At 36.7% G+C, this 22,935-nt stretch overlaps 1 protein-coding gene across 4 annotated transcripts in view; it reads left to right on the forward strand.

Moving 5' to 3' along the window:
• Nucleotides 1-1,593: 1,593 nt before the first annotated feature.
• PTH2R (parathyroid hormone 2 receptor) overlaps nt 1,594-22,935 on the forward strand; it is a 65,737-nt gene continuing 44,395 nt past the window's right edge. For 2 of the 4 annotated variants that reach the window (XM_006921409.3, XM_015596430.2), the window contains exons 1-4: nt 1,594-1,698; nt 14,408-14,510; nt 21,015-21,125; nt 21,233-21,354. In XM_006921409.3, coding sequence (XP_006921471.1) covers nt 1,624-1,698; nt 14,408-14,510; nt 21,015-21,125; nt 21,233-21,354 — 411 coding nt within the window. In that variant the 5' untranslated portion in view covers nt 1,594-1,623. Of the gene's footprint in view, nt 1,699-1,848; nt 1,930-14,407; nt 14,511-18,740; nt 18,836-21,014; nt 21,126-21,232; nt 21,355-22,935 lie in introns of those variants that run through there. The other 2 variants (XM_025039530.1, XM_015596431.2) reach the window with 2 other exon arrangements.

Here is a 22,935-nt window from a genome sequence, read left to right on the forward strand (position 1 = left end):
TTCCTCATCTATAAATATAATAATAATGCCTATCTCACAAGTTAATGTAAAGATTAATTTTATGTAAAGTACTTGGAACAGAAACTGAATGTAGTAAAGCACCAAATAAATGTAATCTGTCAGTATTATTATTAGTATCATTTTTTTCTTGCTTGAGTAGGATAATGTAATAGGTAATAATTCTAATTTAATCAAACTGAAGATTTTAGGTAATAGAGACTATAGAGAGTTCTATTTTGAAAAGAGCGCACATACACACAAAGCCCACAAAACCTTACATTTTTGATAGGTAAGTGGAAAGTGAACTTTATTTGGTAATTTTGCAGGTGTATGCCTATGAGTGTATGTTATATAATTTAGATCTTGCTACTTCCAAAAAGAATGAGATTGTTTACAATATATACAATACATAATATAAACAACACTATTAGAGTAGAGATAGGCGTGGACATTTTCAGACATGTAGAAAGAGAAATAGACATCTCTTTCTGGTGTTTTAGAGCTAGCCAGCCATTAATAATCCACATTTTAAAAGAAAACTCAATTTTCACTTTGGCAAGCAAATGAAAGCCAGAGGTGACAAATCTCAGATCTTCATTGTCAAGAGGAGATCAGGGAATTATTGCGCCTCACCCATGGGAATTATTCCTTCCTAGCTGTGTTGGATCCGGGAGACCAAATATTCTTCAACTCAATATCTGTAAAGCAAGGTCTCTGGCATCTAGATGATTATGCTTCTAAGAAAAATAAAGGAACAGGCTTTGCCCCTAATAAAGGTGTTTACACAAAAACATTATTAAGGAATATTAATTGTCTTTCTATAATGCTTAGATCCAAAACTCACAAAATGATACAAAGAATTTTGACCCAGAGATTTCTGGATTTCTGGTGGATTCTCTCTCTCTCTCTCTCTCTCTCTCTCTCTCTCTCTCTCTCTCTCTCACACACACACACACACACACGCACGCGAGCACACACAGACTCGTATTATTATGGTTAGGAGAAAAGCAATCAGAGAACTTTACAGAGGGCTCTCCTGGGCACACAGTCACAGATGCAGAACGCCTGGCAGCGGAAACCTTTAACCACAAGGTCCACTGCCTCCGGGGCTGGCAGTCGGCTCGTGTCTGGACAGTAGGGAACTTTTGGACTACTCCCGGAAGACCAAGGGCGCCCCTAGAGACAAACAGACTGGAGGGAAGCAAAGACTGTGCAAGTCGAGAGTGGCGACAGCAGCGATCTGGCTCCGTCGCCCTCGGGTCCCCTGGGCTTCAGGACGCAGTGACTCCGAGAAAAGCACGACTGCCTCCTCGCCGCTCTTGCAGGGGGCGCGGGGACTGCCCCTCTCCGGCAGGGGTCGCGGGAGCAGTGAGTCAAGGCCGGGACGCGAACAGTTCTCCCCTGAAAACCGGACCAAGCGGCGAGACACTGTGTATCAGGACCCGCATCCGAGGCGCGCGGGCGTCGGCAGCCCGGCTCCGGGCATCCCCAGCCGGGTGGCCCCAGGCCCCGTCGCCCCAGCTGCACCGCGCTTCCCGCCACAAGTTTGCCCCGCGCCCTCCAAGTTGCGCGTGCGACGATTCTCCCGAGCGTCCCCTGCTTCTCGCTACAGCTGGTCGCGGCATGGCAGGGGCGAGGGTGTCGCCTCACGCCTGGGGGTGGCTGCTGTTCGGCAGTTGCCTCCTCGTCGGAGCCCAGGTAAGAAGCCGAGCCCCACGGCACCTGCTTCCCCGAACCTCCAGCCGGACACGGCGCGAGGGAGACCGAGATGAGACCAAGGCGTGCGGACGCTTCGCTAACACATCCACGCACTAACACACACACACACACACACACACACACACACACACACACACACACACACACACACACGTGTGCACCTGGCAGGGTTTGACAGACATTTAGTGGAGCTGCAAAGATGTGCTTTAGGTAAGCGATGTCCTGGGGCAGGCACTGTTCAGATCAGCATCTTGGTATCTGCAAAGTAAGACGATATTTAGAAGCAACGAGGTTCTGGATCAGGAGGGTAAGGCTGGGAGGGGAAGGAACTTAATTCTTCAACTCTTAGATTTCTTGGTGCCATTTAATTAATCCAAATTATTTTTGTCTGCTGGCAATTTACCGTCACTTATGAGAACTTAAACTTCTAGGATCGATTGTGACCACTGTCTGAAAGGATAACCGACTCTCCTTGATATCACCAAAGCAAAGAGACTAGATGGAAAGAAAAATTGTGTTAAATATAGCTCTGTTGTTAACGTTAAGAATACGTGGCAGTTGTCATTTCGTACTGCTAATGTCGTTTAGAGATTTTCTGGGGAATCTTTCGCAATTGAGCTTCTTAAATGTGTAGGTCACAATTCATCCACACATTTTTGTGTGTGTGTGTAAAATAAAGTGTAGAGTTTGTACACATCTCTTCAGATGAACTAGAAAGAGATGTGTTGGTGGGTGTAATTCAGTTTTAAGAGCCCTGTGAATTTAGACTGAATCAACATTATTTCTCCCTTCTGTTCGGCAGGGGGCGCACCTTGACCGTCAAATGAAGTCTGATTTTTTTTTTTTAAGTTCTTTCATCGTGAGAAAATTAGGCATTGATGTATGTACTGATACTATCTAAACTTAATACTATGTTCTTGGCTTTCATATGATCAATTTAAATTTCGGTCGTTCTAAAAGTGCGATAGTTTTTTAATCACATAAAGACCTAAATTAAAGGAAATGGTCTGCTAAATATTGGGCTTTACCTAACACGACCAGGATGTTTCACGTAAACTTATTCTGTTTTAAAAAAATCAAACAGTACGTGTGTTATAACTGACTAAAAGATTAGCAATGGGCGCTTAAGAATAGGGTATGCTCACACTTAAAAATATTTTACCAGCATGAAGGAATATGACTGAATGGGACGAAACTCAAAAGAATTTGGTGACAGTTACAGAACTCTGGTGATCTCTAATGTAATTCTTGTATTTCTATCTCATAAGATATTTGAATAATATACTTAAAAATCCTGTTTGGGGGCAAATTAACCATTTATTTTACTCAATGTTCTAGATTACTTTTTCTAAGGAAATGGAAAGATACTGATTAGTGCAACAACAAAAAATCACCATGGGATTATAAGCAGAATATCTCCTTTACTTTTAGCTTTCAATAAAACAATTAGGTCATTGAACATTATTTTCTACAATTTTAAACCAAGGTACTATTGACATTTTGGGCCATATAATTCTTTGTTGTGGGATTGTCTTATAAATTGTAGGATATTGAGCAACAACCCTGTCCTCTTTCCACTAGATGCCATTTGCACCCTTCCCCCCACCATTGCCTCTGCCACCCCTGCCCAGTTGTAACAACCAAAAATGTCTATAGATATGGCCAAATGTTTCTTGGGAGGCAATATTGCCTCTGGTTGAGACTCATTGCTTTAAAATGACTTCTATTTATGTTTATAGATTAAGAATGATAAGAAATGACAGTTTATAATAATATATTACATGTTTGGCACTTTAAACAAAATCTGAAAGTTAAATTGATTTACAATGACACACTGACACCTTCTCTGATCTTCAGTTTCTTCATCTTCATTGCCAGCTAATATATACATATAAAAAAAAATTAAATATATTGATAGAACAACAAAGAGTACACATCCAAGCAGAATTAGCTTGCATAGAATAATTGTTAATATTTGATAAACATTAACTCACATCACAAAATAGATACTATAGACTGGTACTCATCAACTGTTTTAAAGACCTCTGTGGTGGCAAAGATGCTGCCTTTGCCTCGATGCATAGTTCAAAACTCATTCATTCATGCATCATTACAGAGCAGAGCAATACATTTCCTAAAGCCAGATTATCACATGTTAATGTAGACCACTGTATAAATAGGTGTAGTTTTTTCTTTACTGTGTCAGTGGGCCCTTCTGGAAATAGACACTGAGATGGAATCAGGGGTGCAGAAGGTTTATTGGGGATAATGCTATGAAAGATAAAAGGGTGAGGAAGTAGAATTGGATAGGAAGAGCCTCGGACCAGGATGCAAATCTGACAAAATCTTGGCCCACCCCATGGAGAGCTCTGGGCAAAGGTTGCCCATCGGAGGAGTCCCATATGGTGATAAAGTGGCTAGGTCCTAGTATTCCCACTGTGCTCGGTCATTGGCTGTTGGTTATTTATAAACTCATAGACTTGGCTGCAAAGCTGCGACAGATGCTTGAAAGCACTGCAGCTGGAGGCTGTCAGCCAACTGTACTCCTTACAGACAAATGGCTGGTTCTTTCTCAGAGGACTTTCTCAGTGGTATACCTCTACGGCTGCCTCCTTTACAAAATTATCAAGGAATAACACTGATTTTGCTGGCCTTGGGAGTAGGCTGACCCCATGTGATTTAGTCACCTTCTCCAAACTCCATAGCTGCAAGAGTGTGTGGCTCTCAGACAGTGTGTGTGTGCAAGGAAGTGAGAACAAATCCATCACCACAACTTGAAAAAATTCTCAAAAGCTCATGACATACTGAGTGGAAGTATATAAGTTCCATAGAGTGCCATGTGTGAGCAGATACCAATGGGCAGGTTTTGTTTTCTAGTTATTATGCATTTTTGCTTATGTGCAATCCCCACACGGGCACAAATATTCTGGTGTGGGGGGTAGGAGCGCTAGCCCGGGCACCCAGAAAGCTGCGTTCAAATTCCTCCTCTGATAACACGTGATCTGCTCAGGTAGGAAACTTCATCTCTCTACTCTGCAGTGTGGAGGATGAGCTCTTACTGACTTTCCAGTGTGAAGATTCAGAGTCTATTGGAAAATCCAAAATCTCTTACTGGGTAGGAAAAAAACAAAAAGATAATCAGCAATGATATTTATTTTCTTACCATGTGCCAAATATCGCGCTAAGCATTTTAATCTATTATTATCTCATTTAATTACCATAGTAACTTTATGAGATAGGCACTGTAATTGTTCACACTTTATTATATTTATTTTTAAACTTTTTTTAAATTAAAAATTATTAGGGTGATATTGATTAATCAAATCAAATAAGTTTCAAGTGTATATAATTCAATAATTTCATATATATGTTATATTGTGTGTTCATCACCAAAGCTAGATTTCCTTCCATCACTTGTTTATCCTTTATAAATGAGAAAATGGGGCTAAGAGATGTTAGATAATATTCTTAGGTCACACAAGCTAACAAGTAGAGTAGCCATGATTCACACTCTGGCTTCTACTCTGGAACCCACCCCTCAGATCGAGACCCTCATTATGAAGAGCAGTTGGGTACCGCTTGGCTAAATTATGTATACACACACCCTCTGTCTCAGCAGCACCCACCCCTGGACATACATAGTCCAAGGAGTTTCTCACAGAAAGCCATAATGGTTATGGCCATAATTCTGTGGTGTTAGTGGCAATCTGGATGTTCATAATGGGGTATTATGCAGTAATAAAAAGCAATGGATTTCATGTACATAATGAAGCATGAATGAGATCTTTAAAACAGGGTAAGATATGGCATAGAAATAATGAGAGATGTGATTTAATACCATTTACACACATTAAATACATGCCCATAAAACAGCAACACTTATTAACATATTCAGATATATATTCCTATATACTTCACATAAAAGGTTGCACATAGGAAGGTAGAGAAGTAGGAGTGAGGTATAGAGATAAAAAGGGATAGATAATAAAATAAGTAAAACTACATTCTGTATCTCAGTCACTTGTGTTAATTGGAAATTACAGTGATAATAGATGGAATTACCAACAAGCCATTGTTGGTAGATTTAAGAATGAGACATAATGGGGACAGAGGTCGCTTCCCCAAGATGGTAAGCTAGAGGACTACCCTTAGCAAAAGCACATTGAAACTTGACGGCTGGTTATCTCTGTATTGTGTTTATTCCCACAAGCACTGTTGTAGCCATAGATCCAGTGGTTGGTTGGTTCTTTCCCATTGACAGCCAGGACTGTTTCCATTTGTCTTCTAGTTTTGGGCAATGGGCTTCTCAGTGCCGCACTAATTGTGGATAGTCCCCTCAGCACTGGGAGCCCAGAAGCAGCAAGAAAAATGAGAGCCAGATGGGGCTCTTTCTTGGTAATGTAGAGTGGGTCTCATTTCCTCAGAACTTCCTCAATTCTTTGTGAAGAAAAATAGAGCATTTTAAACTTACATTCATACATTCCATTTAATTTCCTATCTTGAGCTTCAGTTGGTTTTGTCATCTATTAGAATCTGTCTCCTTTCTTTTTCCTCCGTTAGTTTTTGCCTTTTCTCTGAATTTCTCTTTAAATCGTTTAACAGCAATGTGACTTTAGGCAGTTCATTTCACCTCTTTGAGCCTCCATTTCCTCCATTCTGAAATAAGGGCAATAATGGCATTTATCTCACAGAACATGGGAGTGTTGAATTTAAAAATACCCAAACAGACAAAAGCCTTAAGGTGTCTGATAATGAAAATATCAGCATCCCACCCCTTCTATTAGCCAATTAGTAAAGGACTTTTTAATGGAATGATTATTAGATTTAGATTGAGATTATCATTTCTAAACATGATTGGGAGCCACTGAAAGCTTTTAAATGGTGTGTGTGTGTGTGTGTGTGTGTGTGTGTGTGTATGTGAATTTTGCAAGGCTATTCTGTCTGCCTGCAACAATTTTCCTTCTATTCCTTACGGTTTCTCCTTCAGAGCCCAATTGGACATTTTATTCATAGTATTAATAGATGTTTTAATTTTATATTTATTAATATTTGTGCTTGATTAAAATCTATCTCCCCCCCTTGAAGAAGTTCTGAAGATAGAGCAACTAATCAGCAGGCAGTTGCAGCCGTCTTGATAGTCACCAGTGTGTTCTTGTAGAAGTGGAGATGCCAGGAGGCAGACGGAATTAGGAGGCAGAAGATACATTTAACTGAAAGGAGAATGGTTGGGGCAAGTATGATGAATTAAATTTTTGGCTAAGCTGAGTATGAGCAGCCTGTGAGATATTTAGTAGAAGGTTGGATATTGGATTATGGAGCTTGAGAAAAGCTCTGGGTTTAGCACCATCATTTCACAGGGAGTACCTAAAGTCACACGTGTGACTAATATTCTCAGTGAGAGCATAGTGGCACTGAAAGGGCTGGCTAACTTGTTTGAAAAAGAGCATGCAGATGGTTTTAAGATTACCACTGGATTATAAGTCTCAATAAGATTACCTCTGGATCATAAATTCACAGAGGAAAGGGGCTAATAAGCAATTTGGAACCCACCGTGACAATTAGCATGGTGCCTTTGGGTGGTAGGTTCTCCATAAATGTTTGAATAAGCTAATTTGCATTTCTTTCATTCCAAGAAAATTCATCCTTTTTGATCTCACTTGGAACTCCAGGCTCTAGTCATTTACTCCAGTTTTAATTTTAAACAGGTCGTTCTATTCTGAAGGGCAGAGGTGGCTGCCCTGGGTACAAAGGATGCAGCGGAACCTGCGTCTGGTCATGAAGATGGAGGGAGGAGCAGAGCTGGGAAAGCCCGCCTCTGGGAGAGCTCGGCAGTTCCGGAGCTCCCTCACCTCAGTCACTGGCAAGCAGGCCAAGTGCTGAGTTTAGCAATTATTCCATTGGCTCATGGAATTTTATAGACTCTCAAAGAAAGTAAATCACAGCTTTCTGGCGGGGGAGAGAACTACATAAGATGGTTAAGGTTATAGACTGTGTCATAAGAACTGAATTTAGAATCTGTTTCCTCCTCTTTGGCTGTTACTTAACGTCTCAAAAACTCAGTTTCTTCATTTACAAAACGGGGTGACCTAATGCCAAATTCGTTGTGTTGGTGTATGGATTACATGAAAACCTCAGGAGAAGCATTTAATGTAATGCCTGTCACAGAGTGAGCCATCGTTGTCGTCGTTATCATCGTCGTCGTCATCATCATCATCATCATCGTTATCATAATTTCTATTACATTTTCTAATTAGTTATGGCTGGTATAGAGAATCTCTATTATTTTTATTGATTGATTTATACCTACCAAGTTTATTTCTGAACAGTAACAATTTTCTCCAATATCTATCTCTGTTATTTCTTTTTATCTTTTATCTTATTGTATTGCATTAGCCGTAACTCCCTGTATAACATCGAGTGGTAGTAATTATTGCAGGCATCTCATCTCATTATTACTTCAATAGAACTGTTTCTAAAGATTTATCAGTAAATATGATATTTGCTCTAGGTTTTTAATAAATGTAACATCATTGCTAATTTTGTTGTTAAATGTAAGACTAGCACAGAAATTTTGAATGAGACCATGTTTGATTTTTATTTTAAAGTCATAAATGATAAGTTATTTCTTTTTTCTTTTTTTCTTTTTTTTTAAATGCCTACGTGGTCTCCCATCCAAGTACTAACCAGGTCCAACCCTGCTTAGCTTCTGAGATCAGACGAGATGGGGCATGTTCAGGGTGGCATGGCCGTAGACTGATAGGTTATTTCTTTTTAACATGTCATATTAGTTGTATTGAGCTCTTGCCACAGATACTGGGCTATTTGAGGGCAAGAACTGATTCTTAATCATTTTTCTACAGTGTTATGGTACCCAGTAGATGCTCATTAAATATTGGTTAAATGCTTGCATGATGAAGTTAGAAGGGTTACTAATATTGCTCCTCGAATTGGCAAATACATCAAATATGCTTGTTAGTAATTACATACAGATTAATAAGAAATTAAAATAGCTAGCAAACAAACAAAAATGTTGTTTAATACTAGTTGGCCAAATATTTGTGTGGCAAGACTTATAGGTGTTAACGAAAAGCTACTAAAGGCAAACTTCTGCTTCTCCTTTATGAAACCATTTACAGCAAATTGCAAACTGGATGAAATTTCCTAAATGAAAATAACTTATTTTCATTTCCTACTTACACAATCAGACTAGCTGTTTTCTATGAGAAAAGTTTTCCAGTTATTTTTTAAAATACATTTTTCTGAGAGCAAAGATTGGTTTAACAATGATTTAAACCAATTTTGTGGGCATGAGATATGTCTAAGCTTGCATATTATTCTGCCTACACCACAGGGAATCTGCCTTCAGAAAAGCACTCATCCATATAATGAGTGCCAACATAGAACTTCTCCTTTCAACATATATTCTGGCATCTTATTTTCTAGATGACTAAAGTCTGTAAGACATAACATCCAGAAGCTCTTGATAGTCATATAAGCAAAACTCAAGAGCATTTTTCATGTTGATTAATTGAACTTAGAGCTATCTAAAAACTGAAAGGAACCTTAAGTAGATATGTTGGGTTTCCTGTAGCATCAGAAAAGCCTTTTAAAATCAGTCCAAAAGATACAGCATACTTTATTTCCCATGCAATTACTAACATATTAGTAAAGGCATTTTGTTTGTGAGTCTGTTGTATTTTTTCACTACTCATGATAAATGTGTACTGGGTACCTGAGACCCATATTGCACCTCCTGACCTATCCAAAGGCCAAATCCATGGCTTGGATTTCTTTTGTATCTGTCTTCTGCCGTAGTGTCTATAGGTCGTGTCTTCTCCATGGTAGGTCTCAACAAATACTTGTAGAATAAATATGCTCGACACTCCTTGCTGCTAAACCAGAACAAACAGTGTAGAATGAGTAGAAGGCTTTTCTGTGAACAAAGGAGATACCCTCCAATTAAATTAAATAAAATTAAATAAAATTAAATCGAATTAAATTAAATTAAATTAAATTAAAAATCTTCTTCCCTAGATCTTTTCATTTTCAATTCAATAAAATTGCATTGGACTACTATGTATTTTATGTTTATTATGCAGGCTCTTAAAGTGATTAAGACAAGGTCCTACCCTCCAAGAAGCTTCCACTCTAGAGGAGACCAATTGCCAATAACGCACAGATGAGTTCTTTTCCTCTGTTTTTGACTTCTGTCTCCCCGCCTGCAGTATCTATTTATTTTCCTTCTTTCTGCTATATCTAGTATACTTTTTACTTCCACATTTGTGCAGTGTAGGTAGTAGATATTCAAATGGAAATAGAAAAGGCCTGCCTGATCTTTGCCCAAGGTTTCTCGTGTTTAGCATTTTTTTTCTTTTTGCTTTAGTAAATTTATTTTGGTCAAATATATTTAGAAGGTAATAAAAGTATAGACTTGGTGATAACAGCAGTAATACCAGTTAACATTTATACAGTGTTCACTATATAAAACAATTAAGCACTCTATGCAATCCTTTCATTAATTCTCACAACTACCTTATGAAGGTAATGAGCATGGCCTCTCCAACATCCATTCCATTCCTCACCAATTCCATAGCAAGTGGTAGAGCAAGGATTGACTGAAAAAAATGCAAATCCCCAAACCCCTGCCCTGATGAATTTTTATGTTCACTCATCCTCCTGAAGCCTTCTCTACCTGCGGATTCAGATCTAAGAAATCTCACCTTGTAACTGCTCAGTGGAGGTAACAGTTTAGGTTCCTCAACCAGCTTCTGTTGACACCCAAGGTGAGGAGCTCCTGGTTCCTGAAGGGTGAGGGGTGGTCTCACGGACACCACAGTGGAGCTGCTGGACTGACTCTCCACTGTCTTCTCTGACACCACTCAGGGGGAACATGCAGGGACACCTTGTTACTGTCAGGCCAGTGTGGAAGTCCAGGAGGCCCACATGGTCTCCACTGACACCCAGGGTCGGGGGACTCTGACGGGCCTCATTACAGACCAGTGTGGGTGAAAGTCCCAGCTCTCCGCTTCACTCTGAAAGCACTCTGGGGAGGGCGTAGGGACATCTCCTTACAGCCTGGGGAGGGTGGAAGTCTGGGCCCCACCTGGCCTTTGCTGGTGTGGATCGGGGCAGGACTGTCGTTTTTTTCTGTGGTGCTTGGGCTGAACTGTTATTGTCTAAAAGTTTTCTGTCTTGTCAGGATGCCCTTCCTTTCTTTGCTGTAGGGAGCAGGGTTTTCTTGAGACTTTTTTTCTTTTTTTGGTTAGCACCTGTTGTTGTTTCAGAGTTGCCAGCTTCTGCAAATGCAGGTTGGGAATATATGACACAAAAAGAAAACCCAGAGGATTTCCCACTGTATTATTCTTCAGGGTCTGAGGTCCCTAGGTGTTCTGCTTTCTGCTCTTCACCTTTTAGAATCATCTTAGGTTCGTTTTATACATAATGCCCAGAGTTTGTAGTTGTACTTATTGGAAGGAATAGAGGAAAGTACATCTACTTTATCATGCCAGAAAGAGAAGTTCCAGAATGCTTATTTTTAAACACATGTAATTTATAGATTCATAATTACTTTAAAATGAAATAAATGTGAATATTGTAATTATGAAGATTCACATATTCTGACATTAACAGTGTCTATAATGACAATTTTGTGTACTTTCAATAAGGTAGATATGATCAAATTAGGGCTTCTTTTAGCTATCAAGTATGTGACAGATTGAAATCAGCATTTTATTTCAAATTGTAAATGATCATTTGCACAGGAAAAATTACTAACATCTATTTTTCTAAATGTACCACTTTGTTTTGGATGCAATTATTATTTTTGGAGTAACATTGAATAGTGGACATTGAATATGAAACATTGAAATAGATATTGAGTATGAGAAGTGCTCTTCTGTTTTAATGTCTATGGTGCAAAACATTTGTATCTGTAACAAAGGAGGAAAAGAAAGCAACATAAAAGATGTTAAGCATTTTCTTACTGTCACCTGAAATGTCTAAAGATCAATTTAACAGATTATGAATTAGGACATCCTAATCGAACCTGCTCCTGGGTTAAACTGGCTACTTTTTTAAGAACACAATATCTTTAGAAGCTGTAGTTTATATAACGCTTATGCTCCTGAAAGGCTATCTACAAGGGCTACATATGCACAAAATAAACCAAAAATGTATTTGTTCAACTAAAAATGGTACGAGTGATTTGAAATGTTCATATTTGATACAGAAGTCAAATGTCTCTTAATCAAATTTATAGTTCTGCAACTTGGTCATGATTTACCCAGTGCTTTCTATGACTTAAGTCAAAGAAAGTAACTACTGAGCTGAAAAAACAGCCAGAAAAAAAAAAAAAGACCCATTTGAATGGTGCCCGACTTTCTGAAGAATGAATGAGAAAGAAGTCAGTTTTCCTTCCATGCCCATTCAAATGACTCATCTGTTTTCATTTCATTCTCCCTTTCCGTGGGATTTTATGGTTCAATTTAGTGTGGCTACTTATAACTCTGAATCTGCATTGTGCTAACCTTACAGTTAAATTTTGTTGTGTGTGCCAACCACCAAAATTAGATTTTGATTATTCTCTTTTCATGAAAAAAAATCATTAAAATGAATGTGAGCATTGAGTTATGAATATTTTCCAGCTGTCTCCAAAACTACATACATGATTATTTATTAATCTACCTTTTATATTATATATTAGAAAATAATAAACTCATAATTTTCAGGAATAACATAATTTTTTGATACTAAAATTAGTTCTTATGATAGACATATTTTTTAGATCCTTCATTTTAGTTTAACCTGCCAGTCTATCATTTTCTGTGTCATTTAAAATCATAATTATCAATAATCTCTAAGTATACTGCCTATGGATAATGATGTAAACATCTTTTGATTTGTAATGTTCAGTTCATAATGTCTTATTGCACAACATAAAAAAGGCTTTCCCCCCACTTTCCTTAAATAATGATTCTAGAGAATAAGTGTATTTGCAGTCCAAAATTAAAGATTTGGATTTGCAAAGGATTGTATTATAGGAAGTTTGTCAGACAGACTGATAGGTTATATGATGTCATTTGATTTAAGAATCTCTCAATCCCTAACTGAAAACAGAAATGTGAAACTCTGAACCCTATTATTGTTAAATCTACAGAACACAAAATACCCAGTATTCTCTTTCTAGAAAATAGATGGTCACTTGCAGAAAATTGTGATTTAAAAAAATATATTTACAAATTTTTCGATACTTCCCTTTAAGAGGTAGAGATTAATTTCTCTCCCCTTGAATGAGAGTTGGTGATTTGCTTTTAATAAAAAGAATATGATGGGACTGATCATGAGTGACATCTGAGACTAGATCGTAAAAGGTATGATGGCTTCCTCTTTGCTTCCTTTCTGGAATCATTCACTCTGTGGGAAGCCAGCAACATGTAAACACACTGAAGCACTTGTAAAGAGAGAACCATGTGGTGAGGAATGGAGGCTTCCTCCCATTAGCCACTGGGGAGCTAAGACCCCCTGACAGTAATCATGTGAGTGGGCCATCTTGGAAGTGGATCATCTAGTCTCAGTCAAGTCTTCAGATGACAGTATCTATAGCTGAAGTCTTGACTGCAGTTTCATAGGAGACTCTGAGCCAGAACCACCCATCTAGACCTCTCCCAAACTATGAGATAATTAAGATTTGTTGTTTTAAGCTACTAAGTTTTGGGTTGATTTGCTACACAGCCATAGATGACAAATATAGATTTTTCCCTCTTTAAAATTCTTTTCCTCTGAAGTCATTTTTGGTAGCAAATGAATTGTATCATGTTAGGTGGAAGCATGACTTCATTGTTGAATTTTTTTGAAATTTAGTGGTTTAAAGAAATGTGTATGGATGCCAACTTCACAGAGGTGGATTTTGGTGGCTTTGTAATGTGTCAACTTGGCTTTGTTAAACTATATTTCCTGGAATTCCCTTTAAGTTTCTGGTTAGGGTGAGCCACAAGAAACAATTTTTCATGAGCATTGGAGGGCAGAGGTGAAGTAGCAGCCATTTAGTTTTTTATACTCACACGGTCAAGGCAGGCACTTTTGTATCTCACACACATTATTCCTTATCTGCTGGCTCATCTCATTAGAGCGGGGCAGCAGCCAGGCCTGCAACTGTTCTACCTTTCCCCGGATCCTCCTTTAACTTCTGATTCCTGGGCTAAATGCTTGTTAAGGTCTATGATGAACCTCCAATGTTTAGTGATTTGCCCATGGTTCCATGGTAAATTTTCAATAGAGCTAAATTTAGTCTTCTAGACCATTCTCTTTCTATATGCGCCATAACTGACATATTGCAAGAGAATTAATAAAATATTGGGTCTCCATACATTCTAGGAAATTTTCAAACTGTTTATTATTTTTTCTAATTATATCTAATGTAATTACCTAGTTATATTAATTTTTTTTAGTATATGGTTGTATGAGATTTTCTTTTTTCTTTAGGCAAATAAGGTAAAAGTAAGATTATTCTAAAATCTTTTACATGGATGGATTTTGAATTTTGATTCAGATAAAGGATTATTTCGGACAGCTTGATATGAAAACTTTAATTTTCAATTGTATTAGGTAAAATAATGAAAGTGTGTATCATGGCTTTAAAAAAAGATTATGAGAATGTTTTTCACTGTTTACATTTTGTTCATTTCTACAGCTGGATTCTGATGGCACCATTACTATAGAAGAGCAGATCGTCCTGGTGCTGAAAGCTAAAATACAGTGTGAACTCAACATCACAGCTGAGCTCCAGGAAGGAGGTAAAGATACCAAGAAAATTGTATCCTCCTTGTGCCTTGCCCCAGTCCTCACAAAGATTGCAGATTTCCCTCCTTACTTAGCAGTAGGAAGACCCTGATCAATCATTCCATGTGGAAGTGCACATAGAGAATGAGAGTCTCTTTAAGCCACTAACTTCCCTACCTATGGAAGGAATGACTTGCTCGATTTGTGAGTTTGGGAATAACAACTGTGTATATCCGTCTCTTTATCTGGCCTGTCTTTGGGATCTGTCCGCCTGCAATCTGTCCTTGATCATGCAATAACCTTGGAAGGGCAGGCACTGTCCTTGTGGGTATTGCCTGCAATTTTCAGTAGTATGTAAAAGTCAGAGGAGCAAACAAGCAAGCCCATTGATATGTACCTAGGCCATGTTCTCCAAATAACTTTTTTCTTAATAAGGTGGTTATTTGATCTCCATCTGCCTGACTCCTTATGTAATTTCTCAAATAGTTCTAAATTCAACTGGGAAGGGAAGTACTATATACCAAGCTCCCTAAATTCCCAGCAATCTGAATGCAGCAGATAACGTCCTTAAAGCTATGCCCCATAGTAAAATATGTAGTTTGATATCTGCTTCATTCTAGTCTCCAAATATTAAAAAAGTTTTGTGATTGATTTCTCAATTATTATCAAAGAATATGATCTGCATGATATGGTTTTTAAAAATGTATTGAGACCTACTGGCTTATAGAGTGGTCATTTTTGACAACGTTCCATGTGGTCTTCAAAGGAATGTGTATTCTTCATCTGAGTACATTGTTTTACAGTGCCCACTCAATTAAGCTTACTGGTTATATGGTTCACATATTCTGTATAAATAATGATTTTCCATTTGCTTGACCTATCCTTGTCTGAGGTTATATTTTAAAATCTCCCATTATGGATGGTAAATATTTTGCTTCATGTATTTTGAAAATATGTTATTTGGCATACACAAGTTTAGAAATGCTATATTTCATGGTAAATTAAACCTTTTTATCAGCATGAAGCAGCCTTCTTTATCTTTAGTATACTTTTGCTTTAAATATTAAATAATATATAATGTAAAATTATATTAAAGATAACAATATTTAAAAAACAGCATTAGTTTTTTTTTTCTCTTGGTAGATATTTGCCAAACATATCTTTCCCCATCCTTTAAAAAAGTGTTTAATTGTGGTAAAGCACACATAACATTAAATTTACCATCTCAAACATTTTTAAATGTACAGTCTAATATTATTGCATATTCATATTGTTGTGCAACCAGTTACCATAAATTTTTCATCTTACAAAATTGACACTGTGTATCTGTTAAATAGCTCCCTTTTTACATCTTTTAGTAAACATTTCTATATATTTACATTTGCAAGTCTCTTATAAACAAGGCAAATGTGGACTTTTTCTTGTTATTCATTCTGATAATTTTTATCTATTAACTGAAGAATTTATCCCAATTACATTAATTGTGATTATTAATATACAGTATTTGCATTTAATTCTACTATTTTATTTGGGTTTTCTTTTCACCAGCTCTTCCTGTGTGTCCCTTCCACTCCCCACACCCACCTTCTTTTAGCTTCTTTTTTAATTGATTGACTTTTTTCCTTATTTCATATTTTCTCCCCCTACTAGTTTGAAACTATATATTATATTTAATTCCTTTAGTGATTAACTTAAGGAAGCCCCAAATTCAGTGCTTGCTGACCCTATGGAATAGAATTGCTGGCCTCAGATTTATTCTTTTAATTTACAGCCAGCTAAGCCATGTTTTAAGAAATAAAATGTTTGTATTAATTCAGCATTTGTAGGTGTCTTGTCCTAGGAAGCAGTTTTCTGAATAGCCAAATAGTGTCAACAAGGGGAATTACTTATTCTATCTCTAAAGAACACTGAAGGAGCAGCGTCACCATGAAGGAATTTATAAGGATTATTATCTATGAAGGTTCAATGTACTATTTTCTCTGAAGTCTCATGAAATTTTAAGCTGGAAGATATCTCAGAGATTACCTCGTCCAACATTATCATCTTCAGTGTCCCTTTGACAGTTTGACAGATATATTATGTGCCCACAGTGTGTTGTAAGCACTGGGAGAAATAAATTAGATTCTATCCTTGCCCCACGGAGACGATGATGTAGTAAGGGAGACTGACACCTTCCAATAGGGTGTTATTAACAACAGAATCACTGAAAAAGCATCAATTCGTTGGAGAGGGATTGGAGGAGGCTTCCTGGAGGAATAATCATCTCACCTTAAAATAAAAGGTTAGAAATTAGATGTGTACAGGAGGAAGTAAAACATTTCTGGCAGAGGGAATAGGGTGGGTAAAAGGTAAGCAAGTAGGAATCAGTCATACACCACAAGACTTACACATAAAATGAGTCAATGATTTGGATGTAAACTTATGTAACATCCAAAATTTTTGAAGGAGTGAATCATGTGAAACATGTAGATGAATAAAAATATTAAAAGAGAAAAGACACTTTCTTTGAGGTCTTTCTCCGTACAAATGAGGTAGGTTAAATCTGGTCAAACTTTGGTCTGTATCTTAATGAAAAATGTCTAATTATACGTAAATTGACTCAAATTTTCTTCACTTTCTGTATAAAAAAGTGGAATCACATTTTGAAATCACCAGCCAATTTAGGAAATTTTCATTTAAAAATTTTTTGAAAATCAAGAGATGCTTATCAAAATATTTAGAAGTGAGCTCTTAGCCTATCTGCAATTTACTTTATAATACCACAGCAAAAAAATAAATTATATGCAATAAATATGGCAAAATATTAACGTGTCAATTCTAGATGATGGATGTATGATATTCTGTTTCGTTTATGAAAAACATTTTATAATAAAAATTAAAAATTTTCTTCATGTCTGTGAAAGAAAGCAAAGGAAATATAAATGCAAATACCCAGTTGTAAAACTATTCAAGGATTTAAAAATAAAAACCAAGAAGGTATTGATTTTGGTTCTGCTTTACGAATGTATCATCGCATTGTATTATGGGTAACTGTAGAACTGAAATGAGACAAAGTTAGATCCTTCAAATTTTTGATTGTTCTGTGTAAATATCATGGTTTTTCAAGCCCCATTAATAATTAGTTTGACCTGGCACATACAAAAGATTACAGGGAATGTGATTAATGGTGTTAATTTATAATGGGAGATTGATGAGTCACCAGGCAATTAAATAGTTTCTTGCTAAATCATTAAAGTATTTACTCACATAGGAGGTGGAATGATGATCAAAGAATAGATGTTAATTTAGATTTCTGTATTATCTGTGAGGTCATGGCTTCCCCAATCTTTTCAACCTTTTGTGAATATATATCATTCTCATTGTTGAAGAGCCACCAGAGAGATGAACATGATCTATAGAAACATTATTTTGGAGGAATATTGGTATTCTGAAATTTTGGGGGTATGTCTATGTGTATATATGTGTGGAGTGGTATCATGTAGGGTACTACAAAACTGTCCCTTTCAGAGAATGAGGAAATATCATCAGATCTTCTCCATAGAAATTTAAAGACTACATAATTATAGAATAAAAACAAAAAACAAAAAAAAAAAGAAAAGAAAAGAAAAAAAGAAGCAGAAACCCCAAAAACAAAAATAAAAAAAAAGATTATGTAATTATAGAATAAAATGGTCATTGGATTTTAGACATATGAAGATCTTATTCCATCATGTGACTAACTCTTGCCTGAACACCTCACATGACAATGCAGCATGAATTTTAGAGAGACAGCTAGTTACAAGAACACAAGACGATGTGTTCAGATCCAATTTATGTATATTACACAATAGATAGATGGTAAAGGATTGGACAGTCCAGATAAATAAGGATGCCTGACTTGTTCCAGACAAAATGAAAGGATGGGAAACCATATGGAATGCTGTCAAGATAGAGAAGAGTGTCTGGGGCAAATTTGTTGGGAGAGATTGATTCATTATACTCGGTTTAAACCAGAGGGAAAACAAACAAGAAGAAGGTAATGGTGGAGATAAGCAGGTGGAGCTGTGCACCTCCAGAAGCAGGAGCCCGTGCGATGAGTTCCTGGCTTGCTTGTGATAAGTAAAGCCCAGGCTTTTATTATGTGAACAAAGTGAGGCTGTTTCCAAGAAAATCAGTGTGGGCGAGGGAAGGCATTTTCTTTTTCTTATTGCTTCAGCAATCCACAGAGCAAATCATGTATTTGTTTCCAGGTGATATTAAGAAGTTAATTTCAACTCTGTGTGGAATAATGGGCAAAGAGTTAAGGTGGACTTGACTATATATATTTACCGTGGATTATCACCTGAGTTAGCCTTCTTTGGTATGTATTAGATCACAAATTTACTTTTGTGCCAATTGTGCTTAAAAAAAGAAAAAAAGAAAAAAGAGGTTAACTTCAGGGTTATACTGAATTCTTTTCTGTAGAGGTCAGTGTTTGTGTGAGGTTCTATTATGCTGACTATCAAAATTGAACAGACAACTTGACATCATGAACATTAGTGAGAACAAAAATCCTTGGCTATAGTTAGTGTAATTGGTAACTAAAAAATTGAGGGAACTATAATGGACGATACTTGTAGTAATGAAATAATGGCCTCCCAAAGGTGTCCACACGTGAATATATGTTGTGATGCCTGTATATGTTATGTTACATGACAAAGGAGCATAGCAAATGGAATTAAGGTTATGGGTCTTAAAATAGGGTGATTATCCTGGATTATCTGGATGGGCCTAATATAATCACATGGGCCTTTAAAGGTGGCCAAGAAGGGCAGAAGAGTCGCAGAAAAGGAGTATGGAGGGGACAGACTCGAAATGTGAGAAAGACTCAACCTGCTTTGCTGACTTTGAAAATGGAGGAAGGAGGCCATGGGCCAAGGAATGCGAGTGGCTTCTAGAAGTTGGGAACAGCCCTCAGCTGACACCCAGCAAGGAAACAGGGACCTCGGTCCTACAACTAGCTGCAAGGAACTGAATTCTAGCAATTGGAATGAGCAACGAAACAGATTGTCCCTCGGAGCCTCCAGAAAGACATGCAGGCCAGCCAAGATCTTGATTTTGGCTTCGTGTGTCTATAAGCAGAGATCCAGCCATGCTCACTGGACTTGTGATTTACAGAAATAGTGAGATAATAAATTTGGATTACTTGAAACCACTAAATTTGGGATAATTTGTTATGATAGCAATGGAAAATGAAAACAGCATTCATTAAAAGTTGTCTCTTTTTGGGAAGTCGGAGTATGACATAGCCGATATGCTCTTCTCTTGGAAGTTAAATGCAAAACTAATGGAGAGGAGTCTGGAAGAACACAGAGTGTTGACACTGACTGAATGTTTGTTAAACTCCTGACAACGTCCAGGTGGCTAATGCATGAAACAAAACAGACATAATTCCCAACCCTCATTAACCATAAGCCTTGGAGTTTAAGAAAACAATAACAACACAGTATTGGAAGGTGATGAGTGCTCAGATGAAAAATATAGCAGGAAAAGGCATAAGAAGTGTTTTGGGTTGTAATTTTAAATAGGGAAAGTTTACTCAGAAGTTGATGTTTGAGGTAAGGGAATAAGCCTTGAGGCTATCTGGGGGAATGGCATTGCATTCAAGCAAGAGCAAGGAGGACCTTAGCAGCAGTTGAAGTCGGGGAGAAAGGGTAGGGGAGAAGACAGATCCCATTGGGCCTTCAGACATTGTGACTTGGTTTTTGCTCAGAGTGGAATGGGAAGACTTTGGAAGATTTGGGGCTATTGTGTGAAGAATAAATGGAAGGCGAGGGAACATGGAGTCAGGGAGACCAGATGGAGGCTATTGCAGTAAATGAGGCTGGAGAGGAGATGGCTTGGACCATTATGGTGGCAATGGAGGTTTTGAGAAGTGACAGAATTCTGAATGCATTTTGAGGAGAGTAGAGCTTATGAGAATTTTGTTTGAGATGAGTATTAGATTCAAAGAAGTCACTAAAATTGTCAGTAAAAAAGCAAACCCAAACATTGGAGCTTACCTGTGAAGCTCAGTCTGTTTCATATGACATATATTTAACAGCAGTTAAAAAATCTAGCTACAACTATGATAGTTGGTAAAAATGTAGCTACAACTATGATAGTTGGTAGAATTTTACTACAGAAATTGTTCACAATGAATTTCAATGTTTCTTTCTTTTTTTAAAATAAGATTTTATTTGAGGCAAACTGACAACGTGCCAGGAAGCAAGATCTCAAATGCTCTGACAGTGTTTCTTATGTATTAAGTGCTATAATTCATACTTATTGGAATCACTAAAATACTTTTAATTTATGCAAGTCAAATATTCCTATCAATGGGCCTTTGATGAGGCCAGGTGGGTGAGTTTTGGGACATTTGTATTCTAGTTTCCAAAACTATCAAGTTGTTTTACATTTTGCTATAGGCAGTGATCCAAAATTTTGTATTTTGACTGAATTTACTCTGTAGTTCCAAGAGCATTTTTGTTTATTTGCTTTTTAATATTTTTCTTTCTTAGAGGGAAATTGTTTTCCAGAATGGGATGGACTTATTTGTTGGCCCAGAGGAACAGTGGGGAAAATATCGGCTGTCCCATGCCCTCCTTATATTTATGACTTCAATCATAAAGGTACTGAATTTTTCTGAAATGATTAATTTGGAACAGAAATTTACTTTTTTTTTAATGGACTGTAAGGCACCTGAGCAATCTCACTGTTTTTCTTCATGTCTTTATAGGAGTTGCTTTCCGACACTGTAACCCCAATGGAACATGGGATTTTATGCACAGTTTAAATAAAACATGGGCTAATTATTCAGACTGCCTTCGCTTTCTGCAGCCAGATATCAGCATAGGAAAGGTAATGGTAATTTCGTATTTGTGAACTCCTAAGAAAGCAGAATAATGATTTTATGCAATTTTTGATTGTCAACCATTATAAATTAAAACCTTTTATTCTATGACACGAAGATGATAAAAGATAAAAGCAAGTCGGAATCTTTTCAGATAACTGGTTAAGGAAAGCTCTAGGAAAATACCATTCTGGTATTTTCTTTAGGTTAGGGTTACTTGGCTGAGATATATACTTATAAATATGTATCTCTGTGTATATTATGTTACATTCTGTTTACATTAAATTATATTATGCCATTTTATGTATAAAAATTTAAATAGGTAATCAGCATCATGATTCACAATTTCTTTTGATTACCTATAAGTGGCTACATGTCATCTCACTCTAGATCTTAGAAGGAGCTTTGCATTTTAGAGATGTATTTCCCATCTTTTAAGGTTTGCCAGTAGGGAATTTCATTAGTATGTGAAATATTAGACTTGCAGAATTAAGGAGGAGCAAGGGGCATTCTACATATATATATATTGGTCTTTTAGCATAATACCTTAATTTTATACATGTGATTCAACTCAGAACCAGATATTAAGTGTTGGTTAGAGTGACACATTTCACTAATGGCAGGGTCTAAAGCAGAGCCCTGATCTACAAATTCCTCATCAGTGCTGTTTTTAGGGTAATAATCATATGTAAACTTTCAAAACTAGTTACTTTTAAGTTATATGCATTACTTTAAGAATCATGCTTAAATTCCTATCATTCAGACCTCCTGAGTAAAATACATGATGATATATGCATATGATGCTAGGGGTGAACCTGATAAATTGATGTATAAATGATTTTTGTTAGGACTCTGAGAACAGTTCTAATACATAAACTCTCCCAACGTTAGACATTTTTCTTTATGCTGGTTTTTTCGGGGAGTGGGAGAAAAGGAGAGATGGTGAACTGAAAATTTCTTTGATTTTGCATTAATAGTCAGAACTTCCTTTCTTAGCTTTTTTTCTAACACAAAGCACTACCACTTAAATGAGTTCTTTAGTAATTTGCTGAAAGACCTTCAGTTTGTATTTCATCGTTGACAAACTTCTTAGATAAAATTAGTTAATGTGAGGAATGCTATATACTTTACAATAGAATTAAAGCAAACAATGACTTAATATAAAATGCTTCAAAATTATTTTAATTTCATTGACATAAATATTCACAATATTTAATGTACTCTGTGATGAATTTGTGCATTAAATGATGCAGGTTTTAAATGGACTATAAATTAAATCATGGTTTTATGTATTCTGAACTCTAATTTTATAACCATTCTTTGTGATTACTATGTATTCTAAGAATCAAGATAGCAAAGCATGGTAATATACCCAAGATACATATATTATTTCATATAAAAATGATTTAAGAGTTAACTGAAAAATTTGAAGAATTTTGTTTGCATAAATAATTTTATCTTTTTAATTAAAAATACAAAGAATGTTTCTATTGGTTACAACTCTTAAGAAATAATTTGAGAAGACTTAAGAAAAATAAATATACTCTAATATAAGAAAACTGGATATCTCCTGACATTTTGATATTCTG

This window comes from Pteropus alecto, unplaced genomic scaffold (genome assembly GCF_000325575.1).
Source record: "Pteropus alecto unplaced genomic scaffold, ASM32557v1 scaffold3, whole genome shotgun sequence".
In the NCBI taxonomy this organism is placed as follows: domain Eukaryota; kingdom Metazoa; phylum Chordata; class Mammalia; order Chiroptera; family Pteropodidae; genus Pteropus; species Pteropus alecto.